At 40.4% G+C, this 22757-nt stretch overlaps 2 protein-coding genes and 1 long non-coding RNA gene across 3 annotated transcripts in view; 1 reads left to right on the top strand and 2 right to left on the bottom strand.

The window, feature by feature from the left end:
- QRSL1 (glutaminyl-tRNA amidotransferase subunit QRSL1) overlaps positions 1-22757 on the bottom strand; it is a 362228-nt gene that overhangs the window by 94984 nt on the left and 244487 nt on the right. The gene's annotated exons all lie outside the window — the stretch shown is intronic.
- Positions 1-22757, bottom strand: part of CRYBG1 (crystallin beta-gamma domain containing 1) — a 57203-nt gene that overhangs the window by 2871 nt on the left and 31575 nt on the right. The window contains exons 10-19 of the mRNA XM_050786687.1: positions 22401-22527; positions 22165-22310; positions 15590-15716; positions 15352-15384; positions 14008-14120; positions 11687-11816; positions 8636-8775; positions 6351-6474; positions 5774-5932; positions 3652-3814 (exon numbers count right to left, since the gene is read on the bottom strand). Coding sequence (XP_050642644.1) covers positions 3652-3814; positions 5774-5932; positions 6351-6474; positions 8636-8775; positions 11687-11816; positions 14008-14120; positions 15352-15384; positions 15590-15716; positions 22165-22310; positions 22401-22527 — 1262 coding nt within the window. The remainder of the gene's footprint in view (positions 1-3651; positions 3815-5773; positions 5933-6350; positions 6475-8635; positions 8776-11686; positions 11817-14007; positions 14121-15351; positions 15385-15589; positions 15717-22164; positions 22311-22400; positions 22528-22757) is intronic.
- Positions 11812-14245, top strand: LOC126952333 (uncharacterized). Its single transcript, XR_007724850.1, has 2 exons — positions 11812-12184; positions 13751-14245. It is a non-coding gene; the product is annotated as an uncharacterized LOC126952333 (long non-coding RNA).

The raw sequence follows: 22757 nt of genomic DNA, 5'->3' as shown, positions 1-22757 counted from the left end.
AAAGTAAAAATCTGTGCATTTTGATGCAGGGAGTGACCGGTATTGAAAGCATGCTTCCTCCTTGGACCAAGAAGAAATAAACATTCTTTTCGCCTTTGAAGCAAAATATGAAAAAGTTTGAGAATTTACACAATAAATCTAGGTATTACAGTTGAGGAAGGAAATCGTCTCTTCTCTTGTGAGACTGATTTATCATCATTGATAATCTACAGCCTCTACACAGCTAGATGTATGGCTAGATGTACTGTAGAATACAAGGGTAAGGCGCTTTAGGCCTTTTTGTGTAAGTTTGTAGCAGTAGAGAAAAAGCGTTGCCACTACCAGCAAACGCTACGCTCTGCCCAGACAGAGACACACACAGCATATTCCGCCGAAATTTCAGGAAGTATTAATGCCACAATGTTTCTTTTCATACTTCATTATTATAGTATGTTAAAATACTTTTTGTATGTTAAAATACTTTTTGTATTTTAAGAGTATCTTTTGTATTTTAAAGGTGTCTTAAAATACTTTCATATAAATTCAACTAGAATCATGAAGACTAGAAAGTTCTTGAGAAATAATTTGATTCATTCTCTTGCCTTTGGAAAGTATGTAAATTGTACAGACTTCATGTTTTTTAAAGTGAACATGAATCAGCTTCCACTGTTGTTACAAGGTATGTGGTCTGGAATAATACATGAATGTCTACCAAAAGAACTCATTTCCCAAACATAAGGAGATGAGCTAGAAGACAGATGCGTGATCTAATAACTCTTAGGGCAATTTTAATAGATAACAAGTGGCTCAGTAGTTGTAGCTAATGGAAATCACGGTCTGCTAGTTAAGTGCACCAACAGGAAGGGAAGTGTTTATATTTTCCTCTGCGTGGGGTGTGGGACGTGGCGCGCTGCTTTCTCATGTCCACAAGATGGCACCATTCTCCCAGTCTGAGAAAATTAAAATCAGTTTAACAATGAATTAACACTGTTGTAGCTAGCGGGGTGTGGTGGCAGGCACCTGTAGTCCCAGCTACTCAGGAGGCTAAGGCAGGATAATTGCTTGAACCCAGGAGACGGAGGTTGCAGTGAGCCAAGATCGTGTCATTGCACTCCAGCCTGGGTGACAGAGCGAGACTCCGTCTCAAAAAAAAAAAAAAAAAAAAAAAAAAGACTGTTGTAGCTACTGTACTACTGAGAGTTCACAAATATACAGGATATTATGCGTACTCAACAGGCTCTTGAGTAATTTATATAGGGTCATTTAGGAAGGGGCTCTGGAGCTTTAAAAAGAAGTCTTAAGAAACGTAGAGTCCCACTGTTCATGTCAGAGCCAAGACAAGGAGTCAGGTGTCCTTCCTTCTGGTCCACTGCTGATGTAGCAAGTCAGCGACATCCTGTGTGCCTAGTGCATCTAGAACGTAAGCTGTCTGAAGCTAAGGAGGTGGCTTTTTTTTTCTCACTCTGGTGCCCTCCATGTCTAGCACTGAGCCTGCCACATAGTGTGTACCCCATGAATACATGTTGAAAGAATAAGAGAAGAAAGATCTAGCTAAGGATTATAGTGTCGTCCACCCTGGACATAGGAAGCAGATCACATTTGTAAAAAACAGGAAGGTTTAGTCAGATTTCCTTTGAGAACTAAATACCCTACTTTTTCTAACATTGCCTCAAAAACTCCATTTTTTCCAATTCAGTCACATTTCTTTGGTGTCTCTGGAGATTTTGAAACTCTTGTAAACACTAAAGCACTCTAGTTCAATAAAGTTTATCAAAATAAGAATAAAGAAAGATGTGCGTAAATCTTAACCAGTTTGAACCTCAGGTTGATCATCTATAAAATGAGTATTTCACCTGTCTACATATTGACAAATCTGTTGTACCAGATGTAATGTGAGGGAGCTGTACTATATGTTACTGTTCAGTTTCTGAATATTACATTTATTTTCTTATATCCAAGGGTACTGCTTGCATTTCATATGATCTTTGTGGTCTCCATCCAGCCTGTAGTTGCAGTGCTTAGTTTGTGTTCCCTAAGTGCCCCCTTAATGAAGGCAAAGGCATTGTTTGCCTCTGAGCATCTTTCCAACTTCTCAGAGTCTGTGTGATTCTAAGTCCATTGTTTTAAGTGGGTTGGCCAAACTACCTACCTGGTGATCCAGAAGTGACACAGCCACTTTTGCTCCCCATACAGCTACCAAAGCCCCTGATGAAAATGTCCAGGCTCATTCTCCATTATCCATAAAAGTCGCTTTTTAAAAATCAGATTGCAGTGCTTTCTTTACCCCTACAACTTGTTTTTTTTAGACGAAGTCTCGCTTTGTCACCCAGGCTGGAGTGCAGTGGCACAATCTCAGCTCAGTGCAACCTCTGCCTCCCGGGTTGACACGATTCTCCTGCCTCAGCCTCCCGAGTAGCTGGGACTACAGGCGCCCACCACCATGCCTGGCTAATTTTTTTGTGTTTTTTAGTAGAGACGGGGTTTCATCAAGTTAGCCAGGATGGTCTCGATCTCCTGACCTCGTGATCCACCCACCTCGGCCTCCCAAAGTGTTGGGATTACAGGCGTGAGCCACCGCGCCTGGCTCTTTACCCCTACATCTTGAACTTTAATGACAGCATTGGCCTAAATCCCTGATTAAAGTAAAATTGAGTCATTTTGTAGTGATGATTTAAAATAGAGTATGTAATATACTCATAAAAATTTTAAAAAGTAATGGAGTATGTAGTACTACGGTTACATTATCACCAGTTTGCTAAATTTACAAAACAATTGTGCTTTCCTGATAGGGAATAAAAAAGTGCCCATTAATTTAAAGCAGAATTACCCCAGATGACGTGAGTATAACACTGTCTGCTCCTGTCAATAGCAACAGCACTAGTTCACTGAGATCCCACACAGAGGTTAGGTCATTCTTATGTTGTTTTAAAATGACCATCGGGGATTCTCCGGGTGTGGGCCTCAGACCAGCAGCATTGGCAACACCTGGGAACTTGTTAGAAAAGGAATTCTCAGGCCCCACCCCAGACCTACAGACTCAGTCTCTGAGGATGTGGCCCCACAGTCTAGTTTAACCCACCCTCCAGGTGATTCTGATGCAAATAAAGTTTGAGGACCACCACCCTAAATTTATTTCCCCCAAGCACCATCAATTCACTCCTTATTAGCTTCACTGAACACATATTGCATTGAAATCCTCTAAGCTGTGTTAATTCCTTTGAGATCTTAGATCCTTTCAATGAAAGGTCACGTGTATACTTGAGAATCATCAACTCTACTGAACTAAGTGCAATCATGGCCTTTCAGCTTGTGATTTTTAGTCTAATATAATAAAATAAATGGTTTGAAGTCAGCCTATGGCCAGATTCTGGTTCAGCAGTTACAGCTGTGAGATTGTGGCTAAACTGGCCAACCCCTTTGAACTTCCCTTTTTTTTGTCTGTAAAATTGGGGAGAAGAGGGAGAGGGGATAATGTAGACCTCATAGGGCGGCTATGAAGATGACAGGAGACACTGTACTGAAAGTGGTTAACACAGCAGCTGGCACATAGTAGGCGCTCTCTACTGTTACTACTAATAATACATTCATCATCATTTTCAAAAGTTATGGATAGATTTTTCCTTAACTAAAAGACATACACATTACAATAAAAATAAGGGAAGTGACCCTTACCTTTGACATCTAAAACTAAATTTGGCTTCAACTTGCTATAAATCCTGCCGTCGGACTTCAAGCTCCAGAACTGGCTGTCAGCATTCTGGTCCAGGGCCAGGCCTAGCTTGGAGCCGGATGTTACCAGGCTGCCCACAATCGTCAGGCAGCAGTCTTCTGCTATCTGCTCGGTGGAAAAGACAAGATAGCTTAAATATGTATCCAGCTGTAAGTCTCATAGCAATGGTTTCTCTGGTTACCTTGATCTTTAAAATTATCTTAGTTCCTAGCTTCATTTACCCCACATGAGGCAGTTCAGCTCTTAGCCAACTAGAATCGGACAATAAATATTTATGCCCTTTATTTCAGATGACATGAATGATGGAAAAATCTCAATTTTTGTGCATCATAAGACTTCTGCCCTTTGCAAGACTATCTTACTAGTAGGGAAAGCTTCAGAACATTAAAATTGCCCATCATATTTTTGCCTGCCATAAGTGACCACGATCCCAGGCAGGTTCTGTAGCTATGTCGCCCTCTGACATCTCCACCTCTGCTTGGCCTGACCTTCCAGTATATGACTGCACCTCTAATTTTGTAGCACTGGGTGGCTAAAGGGCATTTTATCATTTTAAAATTCAGAATTGCATTTATTAGCGTCTGTCGTTCCTTCATGAGAATTAAAATTTTCTAAACAGGCATGCTTTCCAGCTATGAAAAGAGAAAAATGCAGACTCACTAGAGGGTGTTTCAATGCAAAGATTTTATGAGCCCTTCCCTGAAGTGAGTCTACCCTTATTATATAAATAATGTATGACAGTCATGTTCACATGCCATTAACAAATATTACTGGCCAGGTGCAGTGGCTCACAACTGTAATCCCAGCCCTTTGGGAGGCCAAGGCAGGTGGATCACGTGGTCAGGAGATGGAGACCATCCTGGCCAACATGGTGAAACCCCATCTCTACTAAAAATACAAAAAAGTTCGCTGGGCGTGGCAGCACGTGCCTATAGTCCCAGCTACTTGAGAGGCTGAGGCAGGAGAATCGCATGAACCCGGGAGGTAGAGGTTGAAGTGAGCCGAGATCGTGCCACTGTACTCCAGCCTGGCGACAGGGCAAGACTCTGTCTAAAAAAAATTGAAATAAAATAAAGTGTATTATTCTATATTGAGATGAAAGCACTTGATAATCTAGGAGACTTCTTCTCATTGACCTATTGAATTCAAAGTTGTTAAATAACATCACTGAAATGTCTGTTAGAAATAACTGCTGAAAGGCACCATTTTCTTGGCTTGTTTAAGACAATTCAAAGGCAGAAAGCTGCTTTTCTTGCTTCTATATTACAACTACTTCTGTTTCTCCTGCTAGTTCTTCTATGCATGTCCAAACAGTACTTCTGTTTACGGAAAGAATTCCCCCTCCAGCACAACAGACCCAATTAACGAGTTGTGCTCCTTTCCGAAAGGCTGTGTTCCTTCTGCTGACTCATGGGGAACCAGGTTGTTTTTTTTTTGTTTTGTTATTTTTTTTAAAGAAAATCAGGAGCCAACGGTCAAGCTCATAAAAGTCAAGGAATAAAAAAGTTTTATCTACCATAGAAGCATGAGCTTCTTTCATAAAAATCTTACTACAGTCAGCTTTTAAGTGTCTGTTAATAGCAGGAATGGTGCAGGAGGGAGAAGGGCCATTTTCCAATTTACAGCGTATGACACTTAGGAAATGGACTGTGTAGTACACAGAGGGGTCTCTTTACCCTTCATCCTATTCTTTGGATTTCCCCAAAACAGAAACAAACCAAGAGTGATTTTTGTTGACAGGGCTGGAGCTTATAGTTTGTTTCTGTAACAGTTACTTTAAGGAAAAAGGGAAGAAAAACACTTCCTTTTTCTACTACTATATAAAAATCAAGCATAGAAGTAAATATTCTATCTTGGATCAGTGCTATATTTACCTTTCATTTTAAGTTCCTAGACTGGTTCTATCAGAGCTAGGATATACTGTCATGAAAAAAAGTTCATTTCTGAAAGTACTCCAGGAAATTGTGAAATTGCATCTACTTGAAGAAAAGATCAAAAGCTTATGAAAGGATGGTCACCTCCTAGCAAAGGCATCACAGGCCCCCATGGAATCCTGAAGCTCACCCTGCATTTGATGCATCCTTCTTGATAGATCCAAATCTGATCATCGGCCCCAACATCCTCCATGACCTGTATCCTCAGAAGCTTCAGATCCTCTAAGTTTCCATTGGTTGACATGAATAACCCTGTTGCTTTGTTTCGAAGTCTGAAATAAATTCGCTTCTAGAAGACAAAAACCCCAGCAGTCGTCATACAAGATGTGCTGCTGGAAGCACTGAACAAGCATTAATATCAGGAAGAATCCAAAGTGTTTATGGATTAAGGGTAATTACTATACTCCAGAGTCTCAGAGGTTTTAGATTTTCTCAATGAGAAGAGTTTGACAAAAATGTCAAAGTGCCTGAGGCAGGGTGCCTGCCTGTGGATAACTGCCTTTGATGTTCAGTTTTATGGCATTCTGAAGCAGCCACACCTCTTAGCACCAGAAACTGAGCCCAGATTATTGGGGCGGGGAAGGAGTTTATGGGGTGAGGCCAATTATAAACTGTGAATTAAAAAATTGGATAAAAAGTTGGATTGCATTTACAAAAAAGAAATTTCAGAGAAGAGTCTATACAGAGCATGGAGAAGAAGAAAATACCTGAACAAAAGGTCGTAGAGAACCTATTTGGCGACAGCCACTGAATTCATACCAATTAGGTACTTCTGCGGGTGACAAAAGGAACTGTCGCCCTCTGTAATTGCCATATTCATAAGTAACCCATCTGAAAACAAAAGCAAATAACCACAGTAAGTGGCAATTTTCATTTGACAGTGGACCCCAATTACATTTATTTTTAGAATGCTTTCCATTTCTAGACTGAACTATATACTTTTAACATACATTGGGGGAAAAATCTTTTCTAGAACACTTAAGTAATTTCTTGACAAATAGCAAAATTTTGCTATGTGAGTACTTATGCCAAAAAGTTCCATTCTTGAAAAGAAATAGGTAAGTTGTTTCCTCCATAAAGCAATGAAATATTGTCTTTTAGTGGATTCCTCAGTTATTCCTGGGAACTATTCATAAAATAGCTTCAGTTGTAATAATGGATCTTTAAGTTGTTTAAGTAGTTAATATTTCCAAAGCTCTTAGTAGGTGCTAAATAGGGTTAAATAATAAGTTTTGTCTGCAATGAGAGTAATCTTTGTTAAATCTAAAAAACTGCTAAGATACTCAGTTCCCTTCTGCTCAGATGCTGCTGCTGCACACCTGAGGAAGTATGGGTTCAAGTGCAGACCGGCGTGGAAGCAGCCCAGCGCCCTCCTCTCTTGCATATTACATCAAGGAAGAATGCACTCTACTTTTAATCCAGGAACTTAAATCCTGGATAAAATTTTATCATTTTAGTCATCTTATCATAAAAACAAAATATTCAAACCTGCTGCAAAAAAATCACCTGTAATTCTACCACCCTAATATTCTATAATTTTTTTTTTCAGGTAGGTCTCACTCTGTTGCCCAGGCTGAAGGGCAGTGGCACGATTACAGCTCACTGCAGTCTCAACTTCCCAGACTCAAGTGATCTCCCACCTCAGCCTCCTGAGCAGCTGGGACTACAGGCGCACACCACCACACCCGGCTCATTTTTGTGTTTTTAGTAAAGTCAGGGTTTCAACATGTTGCCCAGGCTTGTCTGGAGCTGCTGGGTTCCAGTGATCTGCCCGCCTTGACCTCCCAAAGTGCTGGGGTTACAGACGTGAGTCACTACGCCCAGCTTCTGTGATTTAAAAAAATTTTTTTCTTAGATGGAGTTTCACTCTTGTTGCCCAGGCTGGAGTGCAGTGGTGTGATCTCAGCTCACTGCAACCTCCACCTCCCGGGTTCAAGTGATTCTCCTGCCTCAGCCTCCCGAGTAGCTGGGGTTACAGGAGCCCACCACCACACCTGGCTAATTTTTGTATTTTTTAGTAGAGATGGGGTTTCACCATGTTGGCCAGGCTGGTCCTGAACTCCTGACCTCAGGTGATCCACCCGCCTCAGCTTCCCAAAGTGCTGGGATTACAGGCAGGAGCCACTGCGCCCAGCCCGGCCTGATTATTTTTTAAGTAGATGTAGCCCACCTCAACATCTGTTGTACACAGGTAGACCATACCTATTGTTTTTGTGAATAAAAGAAAAATACTTCCTTAAAAACATATATTACATTGATAGTACTCATTCATTTTTATATTTTTCAAAAGTATTCAAAGTTGAGGGAAAAAAATCTTTCCAAGTTGACCTTTAATCATTTGTAGAACATCTGCCAGTCATTCCCAGCTAACGAAAATCTCAGCCCTGAGCTCCAAAATCAGAGGACTTGCTTTATTTAAAGGGATAAGAAAAGTCAGCTCTTTCTTACTTGCTAGACTATGAGAGGTGTTAAAGACAAAGTCCTTACCTTAAATAAACTAAAAATCTGGATAATGAAATAAAAGATGCTTTACACTTTTCCCAGTGGAAAAGTGTTCTAGAAAGGTGCATAATTATTAACCCTTACAGAAAGTAAGAGAAATGTAATATAAGAGAGGCAGAACTCTGATCAATTTTTTTTTTTTTTTTTTTTTTTAATATGAGGTCTTGCTCTGTCACTCAGACTGGAGTACAGTGGCGTGAACACGGCTCACTGCAGCCTCAACCTACTGTGCTCAAGTGATCCTTTGGCCTCAGCCTCCTGTGTATCTGGGACCACAGGCATGTGCCACCACACCTGGCTAATTTTTAAATTTTTGGTAGAGATGGGGTCTCACTTTGTTGTCCAGACTTTTCTTGAACCCCTGGATTCAAATGATCCTTCTACCTCGGCCTCCTAAAGTGTTGGGAGTACAGGCGTGAGCCACCGTGCCCAGCCCAAACTTGATTTTTAAAATGATCTATTTTATTGAGTCAACGAGTAGGTAACTCACATGCCACCAATAACCTGAACAGAGCGTATTTGCGTGTTGAATCCCAGGGATCGGAGATTAATGGTTTCTGCATTAAGTTCAATCTTTTTTCCTTTGAAGTCTTCTCTTTCAAAGAGAATAATGGTTGGTTCAGAAAATTCCTGTTGAGGAACAAAAACAATGTTCTGTTATTCATCTTTGTTAATAATTCAAACTTATGTGAAAATCATCTTGTTACAAGGACAAAGCACAAAAAATCTGCCAGATTTGGCCTTTCCATCAACTCCTTTTCCCAGGGGGCCCAGATGTTTGTATCCTCCAAGCTAGAGGGAGCACAGAGGGACAGTTAGTTTTCCCATTGCATAGGAAGGCAGGTAAATATAAACAGTTCGTAAACCAGGAAAACAAATTCCAGGCACAGAGAAATGGGTATATGCTGGGAATATCAACACTTCTGATGGCATTTTTTTGGTTTTGTTTTGTTTTGTTTTTTTGAGACGGAGTCTCGCTCTGTCACCCAGGCTGGAGTGCAGTGGCGCGATCTCGGCTCACTGCAAGCTTCGCCTCCCGGGTTCACGCCATTCTCCTGCCTCAGCCTCCCGAGTAGCTGGGACTACAGGCGCCCGCCACCACGCCCGGCTAGTTTTTTGCATTTTTAGTAGAGATGGGCTTTCACCGTGGTCTCGATCTCCTGACCTTGTGATCCGCCCGCCTCGGCCTCCCAAAGTGCTGGGATTACAGGCGTGAGCCACCGCGCCCGGCCGGCATTTATTTTTGACTTAACCATTTTCACTGGGACAAGGAGAGGCTGGAAGGTCATGGACATAAATGTTGAGGGTCAGAGGGCTGTGGCATCTGATGTTTAGTCGCTTAGTGTACGGTGGTATTGCCTGATCAGGGGACCTTCCTCTTGTATGTATTTTCAAATGTCTTTTTTTTTTCAGTTCATCAATAAGATAATGATCTGTGTACTCATGCTCCCAAACTTTCCTGTAGGAATCATTGTCAGGAGGAGGGAAAAAAACAACAGGATGGAAGCTCTATGTTCAAACTATCAATCATTTTAAAGAAGACAACAGCACAAACATTCACTGATTTTCAGCAAAATGAAAAGTTGGCAGCTTATGCCTGTTTTTTCAAATTATAGACACTTTTGACTCTACATTAATCTGTAATGATAATACTGCTAAGATCATAAATGATGCATTAAAAAGCACGTGGGAGGCCAGGCACGGTGGCTTATGCCTGTCATACCAGCACTTTGGGAAGCCGAGGTGGGCGGATCACTTGAGGTCAGGAGTTTGAGATTAGCCTGGCCAATAGGGCGAAACCCCATCTCTACTAAAAATACAAAAAAAACACAAAACAACAACAACAACAAAATTAGCCGAGCGTGGTGGTGCATGCTTGTAATCCCAGCTACTTGGGAGGCTGAGTGAGAGACTAGAGAATCACTTGACCCCAGGAGGTGGAGGCTGCAGTGAGTCAAGATCACGCTACTGCACTCCAGCCTGGGCAACTGGGTGAGACTCCATTTCAAAAAAAAAAGCATGTGGGATTACAATTTTTTCCCTATCCTGCTTAAAGTGTGTGGAAAGGGTGTAGTACCTTATTGCTTCATTTGTGTGGATGTGTCCTGACTTGTAAAAAAGATTTTGTCTATTAGTAAACAGAGCATGTTAGTGTGTAGAAGTAGTTTGTATGGTCTAGGAATTAGTTTATATAAAACATACACGGAGGAAAGAAGACAAAAATTATAGTAGTATTACTACTTTGCACTTTGATTGCACTTTTGAGATGGCATGCCCAAAAATGTTCTAAACACTTTAGTATTAAAAAGCAATTAAATAATTTTGAACTATTAAGTCACAAAGATATGTAGTCTTCATATGGGTAAAACATTCATTTCCTCACAATTAAAACATAAAAAGATGTCATCTATAGCCTCAGAGTGTTGTGAGCATATATGCCAAGTTCTGGTTGAGGGAAGGCATTGACATTTTCAAATATATACTTGTAGGTAGCTTTTAGAATTCTAGGCAGAATAACAATCCAGGTCTTATTTCATTACTTGTAAGCTAATGAATCTTACTACCTCATTTCATGTTTCACTGCTACTATTTTCATGTCTCAGCAGCATTTTTGCTATTTAAACAGGCAGGCAGGGATGAGATGAAAACCAGCTCACATATGTTCTTCCTACCTTTCAAACTAAAAGGACCAACTACGTGTGTTTAAAGCTTTTTATGAGAAAGTAGTTACCAAAAACGAATAAAAATTTCAGAAACTACAGATACTTCCAGACTTTAATATTTGAACATGATCTTGCAGTTTTGTTCTATCGAATATTGCTTCAGCTACATCAAACTGAAAGATTTCTGTCCAAAAGAGGGCACTATAATCTGGATTAGCACACAGTGACAAACTGGGAGAAGTCATTTGATTGCAAATCTCTAAAATACAGAATAATAGACTAAAAACCTATAAGAAATTTCTTCAACAATAACAACCAAAGATAGAGGAAGCCAAATTGCAAAGGATACAATACACAATTAGCTGAATAGAAAATGCAAATTATAAATGAGAGATACCAGCCTCACTAATAGTGAAATACAAATTAACCCAACCACAACATAATGCTTTCTGCTCATTCTATCAAGTTGACAAAAATTAGAACGACAGAATATTCAGTAATGGCAACAATGTGGGAAGCAGGAACCCACAGGGACTGCTGGTAGGAGTCTCAAGTGGTGGGATCTGGCAGTGCTGAATGAAACTGCCTGTTCTTACATGTGAAATCCAGTAATTCTACTCCTAATACATAGTCCCAAGAGACTCCCACACAGGTCCGTAGGGATATGCATATGAGGATTAAGTGAGTAAAACAGGGTGGTGGAAAATGTGTACCAGTTAGAATCAATAAACTAGATGTACACAGAGGCAAATGGACAGTTCCACCTCCAAGCCCTTAACTTACTTTAAGAGCAGGTTCTACCTGCTGGTTACCTCACTCTGACCATCAGCTATGTGAGGCATACATTTCTGCAACACTATTCACAATGATATACTTACAACATCTATAAAACGAAGAGACTTGAAAGTTGCTCCAGGCGGGCATCCCATTGCAGACAGACAAGGATAATGGCCTTCCTCCAACACGTATTGATTACCAGTGAAATTTTCTCCATCATATACAACCCAGCTACAATGGGAAAAACCACACACATGCACAGAGTATGCAACTTGAGTACTCCTATTCAAGAAGTCTGATTTTTAGAGGCAGCCTGCTATAAAATAAACACAATGCTTATGGCAAACAGAGTTCTTTCTTCAAAAATATTTGGATATATTTATTGCATTTCTGCTTGTGGCAAATTAATATTCATAAGACAGTTAACTTTGCATTTCGGAAATAAACTTCTTTCTCCATGTTCTTTCTGACTTCCCCAGCCTCCAGCCTTCCTTGCACTTCTCATGGGTGCCACCTTTTGCCCAGCCAGTGGAGCTTCAAGCCCTCAAGTCCTCTTTGAATAATCCTTCTTCAAGCTTCGTGACTAGTTAATCACCAAGGTCTATTGATTTGGTCTATTGATTTCCTTCCAAAATTTCTCACACACTCCTCTATCCTCATTTCTAATACCTCTGCACTGGGCCAGGAGTCAAAATACTATAGTGACTTAAGTCACTTAGCCTCTCTGGTATCAACATTATTCATAAAATGGTGATTTGCCATGCTTCCCTAGAAGTTTGTGGGTTTTTTTCTTTTTCTTTTCTTTTTCTTGGAGGCTAGGGGGATGGAATCTCGCTCTGTCACCCAGGATGGAGTGCAGTGGCGTGACCTCGGCTCACTGCAACCTCCGCCTCCCAGTTCAAGTGATTCTTCTGCCTCATCCTCCTGAGTAGCTGGGACTACAGGTGTGTGCCACCACACCCAGCTAATTTTTGTAGTTTTAGTAGAGACAGGGTTTCACCATATTGGCTAGGCTGGTCTCGAACTCCTGACCTCATGATCTGCCCGCCTCAGCCTCCCAAAGTGCTGGGATTACAGGTGTGAACCACCACACCCGGCCTTGTTGTTGTTTTTAACCCAACAAATGCCTTTTGAGGATTGTGTGCCAGGTACTTTTCTATTGCTGGGTATACAGCAGAGAATCAAAGTCCCTGCTCTCCTGAAGTTAATACTCTAGTGAGCTGAGACAGTTAATTTTCAACGTGCACAGGACTGGTGGTAATAAATGAAACAGGCAGGGGATAAAGAGGAGCAGGGACGTGGTAGCACTATGTCCAACAAACTAGGAAGCTTTACTGTCCATCTATGTGTGTGTGTGGTTTTTTTTTTTTTCCTGAGACAGAGTCTTGCTCTGTTGCCCAGGCTAGAGTGCAGTGGTGTGATCTCAGCTTACTGCAATCTCCACCTCCTGGGTTCAAGCATTTCTCCTGCCTCAGCCTCCCAAGTAGCTGGGATTACAGGTGTGTCATCACAGCCGGCTAATTTTTGTATTTTTAGTAGAGATGGGGTTTCCCCATGATGGCCAGGCTGGTCTCGATCTCCTGACCTCAAGTGATCTGCCTGCCTCGGCCCTAAGTGTTGGGATTATAGGTGTGAGCTGCTGCACCCGGCCTCCGTCTATGTATTTGAATGCAAAGTCAGTGCTTTTCTGCTGTGCAGTACTAAAGGATAGGATAGCATTGTTTCAACCATAAAGAACCACATGATTAAAGGCACTATTACTACTATTATTAAGAGACTTACATCCTCAACACCTCTTGCACAGATTGCTCCAAGGCTTTCCTGACTGAGTTTCCCTGACTTTGGGCTCTCCCCTCCCTATGAAGCTTTTGTACATGGATTGTTTCAGCATGGCACTTTGAGCCCATTGCCTTTGCCCTGCGTCTTGTGTTTCCCATGGAAGCCACCTAAACTCAGTGTGCTCAGCTTTGCTTCTCCCAGTACAAAGCCCTCCCAGCAAGCAGGACTAGTGGCTCCCTGATCCGCATGTCCACCGGCTCCACTCCAGCATGCACTTTCCACCTTCCTGTTAATGCAGAGTGCGGATCCTGTCCTTACCTACCTGGAAAAACAATCCTCCTTGGGAGGTACCGTGGATTAACTAGAGCCCAACTCTCCCTTTCTAGATGATGGAAAGGCATACAGAGTAAAGAACCTGCTCTGAATTCCATTACACAATGAGATGATCTTCAGCTTCTCCAACCAGCCCAGAAGCCCGTGTCCTCTGGCATCTGGTACTCAGATGTCGCAAATCACGCCATTGGACTAAGATGGTGGTTTCACATAGTGCCAAGCACCTAGCAGGCATCACTAAATACTTGCTGATGTGTGAATTCTGTTTTACTTCAGTGATTCAGCTCTGCCAGGCCATTGTTTTACTTACCTGCCTCCTGAAACTCTGCAAGACTTGGTAGAAAATGAATCATCAATTTGACTTGTTGTTTCTTCAAAACTTTGACTGTGACCTTGAAACTGTGGTTCTGAAAACAAGTGAATCTTTGAAAAAGTAAACAGAAACACAAAAAATTATTTTCATAAACACATTAACTAATTTAGCCTTTGAAATGATGACCCAAACATGACCTGTTAACTTTTGTTACAGTAAACTGGTGTGAATTTTATAAATCCTTTAATTTTCCATGTCTACATTCATGATCAATTAGAAACATGTTAGCTGCACCATTCATGACTATTTATTTAATTCAGAGACATCAAAGTAAAATGCAACAACAGAGGTAACTTTCTATAGAACACCCTGTTGTGAAGCTGTGGGGCATTTTAAAGCTTTATTGTGGCCAGAAGTCATTGTTCATCAGTTCTAACAGTAACAACAAACAGTATTTTGGAAAACACAGTGTAGTTTCCTTCCTTCTCAATGGAAGATACTTGCTGACTTATCAGAATCCTGTAAATGCCAATAAAGGAGGCTATAGTGGTGTTTGTTCCTCTATAATTATGGCTCTGTGAACACTTCCATTAAAAGGCCTAAATAACAAATGTACACTCCAGTTGATGTTAAGAATCAGCATTCAGAAAGCTTGAGCGAGACCATATAAAATGTCTAGTGCCGACACAGCAAATATGAAAATTCATTTTACCATCACAATAACTAGATGCTATTGTTTGAAATATTAATCTCAATGTATTAATGTATACTCTCAGTCAATGTAATGATACAAAATTCAGCTTTATACAATAAGAGCATTTTATAAGAAGTATTTAGACATGGGTCAGTACTGTCAATTAACCATTAAAGTAAACTTAAATCTTATTTTTTAAATACAATTATGGTTTCAGGCATAAAAATGGGTACAACTAACAAAATGTCCCAAATGTCTTATTTTCTTTTTTATTTTTTGAGACAGAGTTTCTCTGTGTCACCCAGGCTAGAGTGCAGTGGCGCGATCTCGGCTCACTCCAACATCTGCCTCCTGGGGTTCAAGCAATTCTCCTGCTTCAGCCTCATGAGTCGCTGAGCTTATAGACAGAAGCCACCATGCCCACTAGTTTTTGTCTTTTTACTAGAGACAGCGTTTCCCCATGTTGGTCAGGCTGCTCTTGAACTCCTGAACTCAAGTGATCTGCCCACCTTGGCCTCCCAAAATGCTGGGATTACAGGCGTGAGCCACCATACCTAGTCCCAAATGTCTGACATTTTAAACATAAGTTCAGTTTTTCAGTGGAAGGCCCCTCATATATTAATATAAAAGAATATTTTTAAAGTTACCTGATTTCGTCTCCTTGGGCCAGTGAAAGAATCCTAAAAATTTTTAAAGGAAGGAGAAAAGGAAATGAATAGAACAAACACATTGAAAAAGTTTTTTTCTTCTAGATTATTAACAATTACTGCTAAAAATAAACTCAGAATATTTTCCACAGCAATTATTATTACATGAACCAGTAATACACATTAAGGAAATCCAGAATTCAGTTAAATATTCTCATGCAAAAATATAACTCCTTACCAAACATATAGGTTGAACAGAAGAGATCTTACAGTTTTTGCCTCCCCAGTCCTCAAAACTGGAATAAAATCCTTTATCCAGTATATACTGTTCTCCTGTGAAGTCAGGATTTTCATAGGCTACCCATCTAAGAAACAAAAACAATAACTTGTTAGAGTTCATATTTTACATATAAAACAATCACATATTGCAATAACAATGTATCATACAGAAACTTTCATTTGTTTTGCTAATTGAAATTTTAATTTTTCTGATTCTTCATTAACCTTTAGAAGCAGATGGGTTTGTCTACAGGACAAATCAAAATGGTAAGTCAGCGGAGAAAAGGAAACGCTTATACACTGCTGGTGGGAATGGAAATTAGTTTAGCTGCTGTGGAAAGCAGTTTGAAGATTTCTCAAAGAGCTAAAGACAGAACTAGTATTCCACCCAGCAATCCCATTACTGAGTATATACCCGGGGAAAATGAATTATTCTACCAAAAAGATACTTGCACGTGTCTTGTTTACTGCTGCACTATTATCAAGATGTGGAATCAACCTAGGTGTTCATTGATCAATGGTGGATTGGGTAAAGAAAATGTGGTTCATATAAACCATGGAATACTATACGGCCATAAAAAAGAATGAAATCAAGTCCTTTGCAGCAACCTGGATGCAGCTGGAGGCCACTATTCTAAGCGAATTAATGCAAACAGAAAACCAAATACCAAATACTTATGAGCAAGAACATATACTTATGAGCATGTTCTTGCCCATAAATGGGACCTAAACATTGGTTATGCATGGACATAAAGATGAAAAAAAAAATAGGCACTGGGGACTACAAAAGGGGTGGGAGGGAGGGGGGTTTGAAAAACTACCTATTGCATACTATGCTCACTACCTGGGTGACAAGTTCAACCGTACTCCAAACTTCGGCAAATCATGCAATATACCCATGTAACAAACCTGCACATGTACCCCCTGAATCTAAAATAACAGATGAAAAAAATTTAATGCAAAAGAAATGGTAAGCGTAAGAGTATCCTGACATGAACTTTTGAGTGTCCTCACTTATCCAATGCTATTCCTTCAGAAAGCTACGAAGGCAATACTTCTCTGTGCTTTTTTTCTAATTGTATTCTGAGGAAACAAAACACATAGGACTTTAAAGAAGAACCAGTTCTTTTAATAAACAATCAATAAATCCTTTCATCCTCAACCTTAAAATATTTTTGCAGAAAGATCTTAGGAAGCTGTGTCTATTACACAACAAACCACACTGAAAAAGAAGTTAACAGAAGAAATGCTTTAAAAAATGCAGAACAGAACTAAAATATTGTTTCCAACAGTGTTTCCAACATCACATAAATATGTAATAATTAAATAAAATTGAGCAAACTCACAGAAATACTAAAAATAAATCTCTTTTGGAATGTTTTTTATTTCTAAGTGATCTACACCCAGAGGAAAATCAACAAAACCAATTTAATGATGCTATTTCCTATCCAAAGATAAAGTCTTTGAAAGGAAAAGGTTTTTCAGTTCTGTTATATTAAAGAGATACTTAATACTGTTATATTAAAGACATCAAGTATCTCCTCAATTAATTCATCACTCTCAGGATGCTCTCAAAGCTTAAAGGAATAATGTCTATGTAGGTATTATGTAGAGTGATCAGAACTTTGCAAAATGTTTCCACATCTGTTATCACATTTAATCTTCTAGGGAGGTATTGGTGTTCCCATTTTACAGATGGGAAAAACCTAAGACACAGGGAAGTTAATTCATGCACCAGGTGCCAGGAACTAGACTGGCACTAGACATACAAAGATGAAAAAGACAAAGCCCACAGATGGGTAAGAAGCATCACATGGAATTATTTGTTGGTATTTGTTTTGAATGGGAAATGACTTGTCCAGGGTGACACCATTGACTGTTGGCCAGAATGTGACAGAACCTACCTATCCTGAGGCTCACCAGGCTCTCCTCGCTTTGTGACCCAACCTGCCATGTGCCCTGGAAAGTTCCCTTTCATTTACTGTTCTAGAAAACCATGTCTAAAACAGTCCACACACTTTCTAATTAGGGCAGATTACAAATTTACTATCCAAAGGGCTGATTTAAACAAAAACTCAAGTACAGTCATTACTAGAATATGAACAGCCATCAAGGAAAAAAAGAACACTGCCAAGATCTCCAGTGAGAAGGAGCTAATGATAGCCAACAGCTGTGCACTGAGTCCCGGCCATCCAAATGGAGAAGCTGCTGTACGTATCACTCAGTCTTTCAGGAAGTACAGTCCCCTACCACCCCCCGATTTCAGAACCTCACTAGCAATTTTTAAAACCTATCCTTTTTTAATTATTATTATTTTTTATTTTTTTAGTAGAGTCAGGATTTCACCATGTTGGCCAGGCTGGTCTCAAACTCCTGACTTCAAGTGATCCACTTGCCTCATCCTCCTAAAGTTCTAGGATTACCGGCGTGAGCACAGTTCCGGGCCTAAAAACCTATTCCTGATCATTAAGAAGTGAGGAGATAGGAGACCTGGCTCCACCTGTGGTCATGACATTAACTTTCAGGTAACTTTGAAGAATTCACTTAACCTTTGTGAAAGTTCATATTTTCAAGTGTCAGTAGGGGAGTGGGCCAAGGTCCCCGGGCTGACCAGGTGATCCTGTACAGCACACGGGTACCCGTATGTGCTGCCTCCGCCCACAGGGCCTCAGGCTTTACCTCCAGCATGAAGGGAAGCAAAAGCAAAGCCTGAGCAGGGAGCACTGCTATGTGGGAGGACTGTCTGCACATCAAGAAAATCTACCTTACAAACGCTAGGATTTAAAAAAACAACAACGAACAATTACAGAAGAAGAGTCACATCGAAAAAAGCGTTCTCAGCAGGGCTCTGGGTCGGTAACAAGCAGAGACACCAGAGGGTTAAAGGCCTTTCTGTTTGACTTCAAGGTTTGGAGGGAAAAAAGACAGTGAGGAGGGAGGCTGAATGCCAAGGAGAGAAGGCAGAGACTGAGCAAGCCCTGGAAGCAGCTTTAGCCAATACTCTGTTCTTTTTACGAACAAGTATGGGTACTGTGTTTTCCTATGCAACTAAACTACTTGTAAGTAAATACCCAACACCCAGCTAAGCCTATCTCTGAAGCTGAAGCCAGAAAACAATTTATTAAGATGTTACTTGAACTGACAGTAGTGTTGTTTTCCCTCCAAGATACCTGATGAATCAATCACCCATGAACACAGGGGCACTGGGGGAGGGGAGAAACCGCTAAACACGGATCTGAGATTCTCTGCTCTGTGATCTGAAAGTCTACCTACAACTTACACTTGGGGCTCTTAAGAAAATCCCTCACTGTCCTTGTCCGGATGTATTCTGTACACATGAATCAACACTCCTCTGTGTAAAGACTGGTGGGGAGATGGGGGAAAGGCATGTACACAAGTACTAGCAGGTCTCAGCCTGGTGGAATAATTGCTCAGAAGATAAGGGCAGCAGGGTAAACCTGCCCTTCCGTGAAAGGCTGAAGGAGAAAGAATTTAAAACAACAACACTTTTCGTTTTTATCTGAATACTAGAAATATTTCATTTTGCTCCTCGTTTTAAAAAACTAGCCCAGTTTCTACTCTCTGGGCAAGAATATGGCATAGAACTAGAAACTGATAAGCAGGGAGTTTCTTTCAACATTTCCAGTAAGAAATCAAATGCAGTTCCTAAAAACCTCACTTGCCGGTTTCATGGGCATCCTTCCTGAAGGCTGTTTTCTGTTTCGGGGCTAATGAGTTTACGACCCAGGGGATGTATTACCCATGTGATGGTGACCCTCCTGGGAGATACTTTCATGGAACAAGAGCTTCAGAAGAGTTTTTTTCTGACAATGTGTGCCATACTAAGAAATAAAGAACGAGCTAAAATACTTAATCGCCAATAAAAATAAAGCCATTAAAATACAATAATTTTCCTTTGAAACTGTTAGAAGTGAATAGGTAGTCCTACTCCAACATCTTGGCTCATCTCAGCCTTCCTATCCCATCCCACAGGCCTAACTCCAATGCCACCTCCTCCGCAAAGTCTTCCTTCCCTGTGTCCAGACTGGAAATTAATCTCTGTCTGCTGTGGATTCCCAGAGCATTTAATGTGTACCTCTTTTGTAGCAATAATTATGTTTTACATAAATACTGTAACTTCTTTGAGGACATAATACAATGCTTTGCACATAATAGACCTCAATAAATACTTGTCAAATGACAAATCGAACAAAATATGAGGAAGCAGCTGACTCTGGTAAATACAAAAGCCCTTCCATATGCAAAGAATTTCAAAGGAAGTGGGGGGTGTGTGTGTGTGTGTCCACGTATGTGTATGTACCTCCCTTCAACTTCCCCTTTCTACCAAAACTTAACTGCTACAGATGGAAAAAAAAAAAAGCTTAAGCCAGGAAATGCAATTAGAAATGACTAAAAATAGAAACATATAATAGCAGCACTTTATAAAGGAAACTGATTTCAAGTAAGCAAGGCCTGGGTAAAAAGGAAAGGAGATTGGCTCAAGGCACAATAATTCTACCTATGTTAACAGCATCATCTACAAAATGCCTGAGGGAATTCATTCTAGCCAGCATCCTTTTGCTTCCTCTGCCAGGGTGGATGACTGGGCTCTGACTAATAGAACCAGCACAACTGGTGAATATCAAAATGTACAACTGTTTCACCAGACTAAGTTGGTCACTATGTTTTCCTCCTAAATAATTAGCTTTAAAGGCAATCTAAAATACTGCAGAGCCCCAGCAATACTTCAGATAACTTGTACCATGTATTTCAGATGACTTCTGGCTTTTGTAAACAGGCTACTGATTCTAAAATGTTAGGGCTCCGGAACAGGACCCAAGAGTAGGCATTTCCTGCTACAAATGGAATACCCAGAAATCAGATCACTGATACTCTGCCACAGTGCCCCCACATGCAACAGCCTAGACAAGAACTTGGTAAACAAGGTTTTTTTTTACTCTGTTTACTAAGAGTAAACATTAACCATGTTCATCAACTTTTAGTACGTTGTACACACATTTCAAATATCCAGGGCTATTGTGGGAGGCCCCATGAGATACAATGGGGTTGAGGCTAGGATGATTCAAATAGTTTATGTCGCTATGACAACAAAAACCTAACACCAAACACTTTCAACATAACCAATGTCACAGTATTTCATATAACTATTTAAGAATACTCTCACTTATAACAAATTAGAATAGACATTAGCCTGGATTATAAGAATAATTATGTAACTCCCTGTAACAGCCATCTGCTGTTTTTGCCCATCTGGCATCTATCTCCCCACTCTTTCTGATGTCCCTGAGGAACTTCTGTCCCTGGGGAAGTTCTGATAATCATATCTAAGTGGCTTCTATGGGATAGACCCTACATCTCAGCTCTGGAGATGGACACATAGCCCAGACGTGACCATCTCTGCGGCTACAGTGATTGGTTCAGGCATGTGCACATGACCCAAGCCTAGAAAAGCAAAGTCAAACATGGAACTTGTGAGGAAAAGAGAAGTTCTTTCCACTGCAAGAAATGAGCTGGGGCCAGGCATGGTAATCCCAGCACTTTGGGAGGCCAAGGCGGGTAAATCACCTGAGCTCAGGAGTTTGAGACCAGCCTGGGCAACATGGCAAAACCCTGTCTCTAAAAAAAAAAAAAATACAAAAATTAGCCAGGCCTGGTGGCATGCATCTGTGGTCCCAACTACTTGGGAGGCTGAAGCAGGCGAATTGCTTAAGCCCAGGAGGCAGAGGTTGCAGTGAGCTGAGATGTTGCCACTGCACTCCAGCCTGGGTGACAGAGTGAAATTCTGCCTCAAAAAAAAAAAAAAAGAGTTAGGAGAACAAAAGCCAGATGTGGCCATAGGCCACCAGATGCAAAGGGCCTACCTAAAGTCAAGTTAACACAGAAAAAAGCCCAGTCAAGACACAGAGACCAAGTTCTGATAACAGTGTTTGATCCCCTGCATCCAGCCATGCCTGAAGCAAAATCTTCTCCAGGACATTTTTAGTTACTTAAGCCAGTAAGTTCCATTTTAATCCCTTGAGCCAATTTAGCTTGGTTTGCAATCACTTCATCCCAGATAATCTTGACTAAACATCTTTCAATAAAAACTTGCTTTACCACTAATAAAACAGTCAACTGCTAACTCCACGTACATAGAACAATTATTTTTATGTCAAACTAATAGTGAAGAAATACACTGGAACAGGTGTAGGACCACAGGAAAATCTAATGGGATCTCCATCGTTTAAAAAATTCACGATCTTTCCGTGCAGAATGACAAGGGAAGCAGATCTGTAGATTTCTATCATGATACCCAAAGCCTACCCCAAACGTAAAATGAAGAGACAGTATGAGAAAGATTTTTAAAGAGAGTTAACGAAAATATCATGACAGCAACTATTACATGACTGATTTAATGTTCAGCTGTTGAGATATTTGTGTATTGAGTGCCTACTCTGTCATAGACTCTTACCAGTTTAAAACAAACCAAGATAAAACCCATGTTTAAAATTCCAGTTGGATTATTTCACTTACACTCCACTCAGTACATTAATAGACTGTGTCTTCACTCCATATCCAGTCTCCTTTAAATTAGCAACAATTCCCAATACATCAATACTGGAACCTTTGGATCCAAAGTTTTTTTCACTGTACATTATCATGTGAGCATTTGAAAAATCCTATTGAGAAAAAAAATTCAAAATTCAAAAACTAGCCATTTATTATCCAAAGACGACCAAATATTAGCCATTAGCTTGTCCTTTACTTACACCTAATATAGGTCGTAAAGACTGAAGCTCTCCATTGTAACCTCCCCAGGCTTTCCAGTCCCTGTATTCTCCTTCTTCTAGCAAATACTGATGACCTGTAAATCCAGGCTTCTCATACGCAACCCAACTGCAACACAAAGAACATGAGGAGTAGTCATTTTCAGACATGTTCACATTTTTTCAAGGTACGTATCAATTTCACTGAAATATACAAATAGTTAGAAAGCTAGACATGAACTTCTGCTTTATTATCATTCAAATTCTTTAAAATTTAGGAGAATAACAGAATGGCCCCAAGAAAATAACCTAAGAGACATACATCAGAGTTGTATAAAAAAGGGAAGGGGTGTGTGTGTG

Source organism: Macaca thibetana, chromosome 4 (genome assembly GCF_024542745.1).
Source record: "Macaca thibetana thibetana isolate TM-01 chromosome 4, ASM2454274v1, whole genome shotgun sequence".
In the NCBI taxonomy this organism is placed as follows: Eukaryota; Metazoa; Chordata; class Mammalia; order Primates; family Cercopithecidae; genus Macaca; species Macaca thibetana.
This window is presented reverse-complemented; position numbering and strand designations above follow the sequence as displayed.